The sequence below is a fragment of the Rattus norvegicus genome, chromosome 7 (genome assembly GCF_036323735.1).
Source record: "Rattus norvegicus strain BN/NHsdMcwi chromosome 7, GRCr8, whole genome shotgun sequence".
In the NCBI taxonomy this organism is placed as follows: Eukaryota; Metazoa; Chordata; class Mammalia; order Rodentia; family Muridae; genus Rattus; species Rattus norvegicus.
In genome coordinates this window covers 22,958,007-22,964,032 of record NC_086025.1, presented here as the reverse complement: position 1 = coordinate 22,964,032, position 6,026 = coordinate 22,958,007, and the positions used below count along the sequence as shown (strand labels likewise).

Sequence of the window (6,026 nt, the reverse complement as noted above, 5' to 3'; positions counted from 1 at the left end):
GGCTATGGTAGAAGTTTCCAGTTAGCAGGAGTCACACCTCAGGTAAGTCACCTTGGTGTAACACCAGACTGCAGAGTGATAAGCGAACATAAGCCAGAGGTTCTAATAGTGAAGAGACCTTAATACTGCCATTCCTCGGAGTGTTCTACAGTACTGTAGAAGGACATTCAAAAAGTATATATATATACACACCATATCCTCCTGTTTTATTTTTCCTCAACTGAAACTTCACTGAGTAAAGAAAAAATGGTCAGGCAGGATCATGTCCTTGTGCTACACGTCAGTGACAATAGAACCTGGCTTCTGTCACGTGTTAGCAGCTGCCGTAGAGAAGCTAGTCAGTTGCCTTAGCCTGTGGTAACAGGTACCAGCTCCAGCCAGTCTCCATGAAGGGAGCCCACATCTGAGAGGAGGCACTATGCCATGAGAAGCCATCAGAGAGCCGTCTTCACCTCGGCTCCAGGACAGTGTGGGACGACTTCATTGTACGGATGATAAAAGGCCTTCTGTTCTCACCCAAATTTAGTGCGCCTTAGCGCTCTTGTTGCTTTCCATGTACAAAGCGATTTAAAACCAGGTCACGGTTCAAACTGCCGCTCCACAGACTGACTTCACATTTCTTGCCTGATTCCAAACCTCCCAGGGGAAAATGGATTCTTTTCCTCAGAAAGGTGGCGATGCCTTCTTGCACAGTGGTATCGCAGGGCGTGAACCCGAGTCTGCTCCAGGGCCTGTCCTTTTCCTTCTTCCGTCTTGCACGTGTCCACTGTCTACGTGTGCATTATGGAAGGCCGGAGTGGACATCAGGTTTCCTCATCAGTTTCCTTCCAGTATCGAAGCCATGGTCTCTCACTTACACCCAGAGCTTGCTGATGTGGCTGGTCTAGCTAGCTGGCTTGCCCACAGAACCCCCTGTCTCTGCTACCTGAGTGCCGGGATTGCTGGGGGCCGCCATGCTGTTGCCTTTTGCAAGGGTCCTGGGGATCCAAATGGTAGTCATGCCTGCTTGGCAAGTGAGCCAGTGAGCTGTGTCCCCGGCCCAGCTTCATGCGACGTGTTCCGGACCTCAACTTTAATGGGTTTTTACGTCTATGGAGACGGTGAGTCCTGACCCAATGCATTGAAGTGCAGACTGCCTAAGGTCATACGCCGTCACACATCAGTAGGCTCTCTGCACGGGTCCTTCACAAAGTGGAACTTCTATGCTAAGCACCACTCCATCAGCTTTTCTTTAAATTGTTTGTAAATTTATTTTTATCTTCGGTGCATTGTGTGAGAGGGTCAGATCCCCTGGAACTGGAATCACAGTTGAGAGCTGCCATGTGGGTACTGGGAATTGAACCTGGGTCTTCTCAAAGAACAGCCCTCGCTCTTAGTGTGGATCTGTCTTTCCAGCCCTAGTCGGAAGCCTTTTCTTGAATCCTAGAATACACCCCTCTGGCAACTGAAGATGATACCATCTGCATTTGCAGATCCTCAGCCTGAGGGTTAAAGAGGAGAGGTGGCCGAGGTCACCCCTGAGGCTTGAAGCCCTGGGCTATAGGTGCTAGTGTGGTGGTGCACACTGGGTAAAAAGTTCACTCCCCCTGCTTCCTGGAAGACTTACCGAGGTGCCTTATGTGCCACAGTGGGTTGATGGTGGAATACTTTCCGTGAAACACAATCAGCATGGGGGAGGTCGCCACGCCTCCGCCCAGGGAGCTGCTGTAGAGGTTTTCCCTAAGAAATGGGATAAAAAAAAACAACATTTGGTCTGGAGCCTCACAAACACGAAGTAGACAGATGCTAATGTGGTCGGTCCTTCAGAAGAAAAGTTACAAGGTTTTTCTACTTTCCCCCAACTTTTATTTTATTTTATTTATTTTTTTTAAATTTATTTATTTTATGTATATGTGTACACTGTCCTTGTCTTCAGACACACCGGAAGAAGGCATCGAATCTCATTACAGATGGTTGTGAGCCACCATGTGGTTGCTGGGAATTGAACTCAGGATCTCTGGAAGAGCAGTCGGTGCTCTTAACCACTGAGCCATCCCTCCAGCCCCCAACTTTTATTTTATAATCGGGTTTTTTTTTTTTTTTTTTTTTTTTTGGTTCTTTTTTCCGGAGCTGGGGACCGAACCCAGGGCCTTGCGCTTCCTAGGCAAGCGCTCTACCGCTGAGCTAAATCCCCAACCCTTTAATGGGGGTTTTTTCATTGTTAGAAACAGGGTCTCGAGTAGATCAGAATGGTCTTGAAGTCCCAGTACAGCTGAGGAAAACCTTGAGCCAAGCCTAGGGTCCTCACTGCCGTGTGCTAGGACCGTAGGCATGCACAATCACACACATCTCTCATGGACACGGAGAAACACAGTACATGGTCCAGAGCCACTGTCTCCCAAGTATGTCACCTAAGGTCACATCACACTCTTGTGTATGCCACCTAGATAGATTCCCAAGGTCAATACTTGTGCATATCCTGTCGCGGTTTTTTATGGTGGGCACGGAAGATCGAATTCTGATCCTGTATTATTTATAGTCGCATGCAAGCTCAGTGTTATAATGGTGCTAAGATACGTGGATGAAGGGGCTGCAGGGATGGTTAAGAGCACTGGCGCTCCTACAGGGGACCCCAGCATCCAGATGCTGACTCAACCATTTATGACTCCAGGTTCCTAGGGATCCACACCCTTTTTTGGCCTCCGAGGGTACCAGGCAGAGGCAAACATGTGGTGCACAGGCACACATGGAGGAAGCAGAACACCGTACGCATAGAATTCACTTTTTTAAATGGAAGAAATAGAATGAACAATTTTTAAAATTATAAGATATGTTTAAACTTAATATAAATATTTTAGATACTATAAATATTATAAATATAAAAATAATAAAGACTACTAGGAAAGACAGTGACGTGGTAATGGTTGTGTTAGTAATTTTTTTTTTTTTGCTCTACTTTTAAAATCTGATCATTAAAACTCCAAAATTTTAAATTGGAAGTCACTTTTAATGCAAGAGCTGGGGAGAAAACTCAGTCAGTAAAGTGCTTGCCTCTAGCCCTAGAACCGTGTGGAAACCCCCTGCTTGGTAGCCCTGCACTAGAAAGGTGGAGGCAGGAGGATGGCCAGCTGCCTAGCCTAATTGCTGAGCTCCCAGCCAGCAAGCCATCCTGTCTCAAAAGGAGCTGAGCTGCACTGCGAAAAATGAAGCCTGAAGTTATCCACACACATACCTGTGCACACACCCATACACACATGTGCAAACACACACACGCACGCACACACACACAGAATCACGTTAAAGTATTTTTTTTTTAAATTCTGGCTCTGTGAAATTAGCCTTCAAAGTAGGTCTGTGGCCAGGTGTGGAGGTACACATCTCGGATCCCAGCACATCAGAGGCAAAAGCCAGCCTGGTTTCCTAGTGAGTTCCAGGCCCGCAGGTTAGGGCTACACAGTGAGACCCTGTCCTCACAGAAACAGCGGTCCTGTAAAAGAAATTCAACTAAGATAAATGAGGGTTTTTTAGTGGAAAAGACTCAAGTCACATTATTAAGCAACTCATCAGGAAGAAGAAAGGGACAGATTCCTCGTCTCGATTTCTCAGATTTCTGCCCCCATCCCCATGCTCCTTTTTTTTTTTTTTTTTGGTTGACAGGTTCTGTGATAATCTGACCTTAGATGTCTCATTTTGTTTTAATTCCTGAGCTATGGAAAAGATCACTCAAGCCATTTGTTCCCGGCTGGGAGCAATGGTGGCAGAGAAGCCCTCACGTACTCGACGTTCTTTTGCATCCATTTTTCCAGCTGTTTGGTGATGCGCTGGTGTTTCCATTCGGTCATGTTGGCGACAATGACACCAGGGTTGAACGAGCAGGTGCTGGGGCTGATGCCAAGCTCCTTTATGCTCTTCTTTCGGTAGTCAAGATAGCCCATGTATGTGTTCTGCAAGAGAGCAGGGCGGAGTCTTCTGTTTAGGGAAAATGGTTTACGTTCTTGAAGCTGTTGTGCACTATTCCTTCCGCCCCACTGACAGCTTTCTGCTTTCCTCTGGTGGGTTTTGTTGTGTGAACAGGGTCTCCACTTTGTAGCTCTGGTCATCCTGGAACTCACTGTGTAGACCAGGCTGGCCTCCAATTTATAGAGATCTGCCGCCACCTTTCTAGTGCTGGGATTAAAGGCCCAGCATTTGTTTAAAAGTGTGTGTGCACGTGTCTGTCTCTGTGTGTCCGTGTGGGTCTCTGTGTATGCACACACACACACACACGTATGGATACCGCAATGCATGTGTAGAGGTCAAAGGACAACTTAGAAAGCTGGTGTACCTTGGGTTCAGGTCAGGCTTCCAGAACAAATGCCTTTACGCACTGGGCTATCTCACTCTCCATTGCTGGCTTTACCTCCTTTCCAGCCTCTGCTCGAAGTCCCACCACCTGCTTGTCTGACTCCGCCCACAGCCTGTTGCCTCAGGGCTCTAAATTCCACCTGTCTGACGGCTCTGGCCTCTCTGGCCTTCCGTTGGTGTTGCCTTCTTGATGCTTACGCAGTTCCAACAGGCAGAGTGTATGGAGTCCTGTCTTAAAGCTGGCTCCCTGCCATTCCTGCCTCAGGAGAGAGTATCTGTATCCTTGTTATTTAAGCGATCATTGGGCCATCCTTAGCTCCTCCTCATCCAAATCTGTGGATAAATCCAGTTTGTCCCAGCTTTGAAATAAAGCACCCAGTGTGGTCTCCCTGTTCCTGCCCTTTAAAACAATTTCATTTTTTTTTACAGTTTCATTTTTATCTTACATGCATGAGTGTTTTGTCTGCATGTGTGTGTATGCATGTATGTATGTATGTATGTATGTATGTATGTATGTATGTATGTATATACCAGGTGTATGCCTAGTGCTCAAGGAGACCAGAAGAGGGCATTGGGCCCTCTGGAACTGGAGTTACATAAAGACGTGAGTCTCTATGTCCTGGGAACCAAACCACTCCAGTCTGTAGTAATGCTATGCCACAGCTATTCATTTTAGAGCATTCTCTATCCACTGGACACTTCGCAGCATCCCACTGCACCTCACGGACACAAGAGAGTAGACAGCATCCGTGCCATGCTCCAGATTAGAAAAATGAGACTCCCCGGGGTTACAGAAATTGGCCTGAGTGGGTGGGAAAAGTGGAACCCCATTCCATCCCCATCCCCATTGGCTGTGGATGGGTGCATTGTGATAATTTGGACAGTCAGGGACAGACAAGAAGGATAAAGGTAGGATTCTACGATGGCCTGCCTACCTGTAGCCCCACAAGGCGGTGGATGTCTTGAGCAGAGGGCAAATCACAGTCATCTGAGAAGGCCGCTGCATGGCCCAGAGCCAAGGTGGTGTCGTACAGTTCCTGGATGTCACCTGCGTTTGGAAGGATCAGCAAATAGAACACAAGAATCTCAGGACTAGATAGAACCTCAGCTTAGCTCCTAACTTCAGTAGGGCAAAGGGTACAAGGTTCCTATTTTCCCACGGTGCTGCAGTGTAAGAACGCTTCATACCCAGGGGCTGTGGTGGCACATGGCTTTAATCCCAGCACTCGGGAGGCAGACAAATCTGTGAGTTCGAGGCCAGCCTGGTCTGCAGAGTGAGTTCCATTCCGGGCTACAGGGAGAAACGTTGCCTCAAAACAAAAACCAAAAAAGCAGCTCATGCCTATCGAGGGAGCCACCTGACATTTCAGATGGGTGTGATCAGGTGTGCTGCTGTGTAGTCTCTGAATGCTTATGTTATTTGCATGTGGGACAGAACACGACATGTGTCCACATGCACAGCCAAGTGCTCTCAGCATACCTTACCTCAGCATGTGTTAGGAATGCAGAGATGCCACGAAGGAAATTACTGCAGACTTGGCAATCAGAGAGGGGCCCCCGGAAGTCACTAGATTATCCGGAAAAGTATCAAACCCTGCTTTCAAAGTGTGCCCAGTTTCTGTTTTGTTTGTTTGTTTTGGTCTTTGATGTTGAGACAAGGTTTCTCTATGTAGCCCTACTTGTCCTGGAACTCCCTCTGTAGA

The 6,026-nt window shown here is 47.4% G+C and overlaps 1 protein-coding gene across 6 annotated transcripts in view; it reads right to left on the bottom strand.

Moving 5' to 3' along the window:
• Positions 1 to 6,026, bottom strand: part of Glt8d2 (glycosyltransferase 8 domain containing 2) — a 51,562-nt gene that overhangs the window by 4,584 nt on the left and 40,952 nt on the right. For all 6 annotated transcript variants that reach the window (XM_008765297.4, XM_039080500.2, XM_008765296.4 and 3 more), the window contains exons 7-9: positions 5,259 to 5,371; positions 3,757 to 3,923; positions 1,607 to 1,719 (exon numbers count right to left, since the gene is read on the bottom strand). In XM_008765297.4, coding sequence (XP_008763519.1) covers positions 1,607 to 1,719; positions 3,757 to 3,923; positions 5,259 to 5,371 — 393 coding nt within the window. The remainder of the gene's footprint in view (positions 1 to 1,606; positions 1,720 to 3,756; positions 3,924 to 5,258; positions 5,372 to 6,026) is intronic.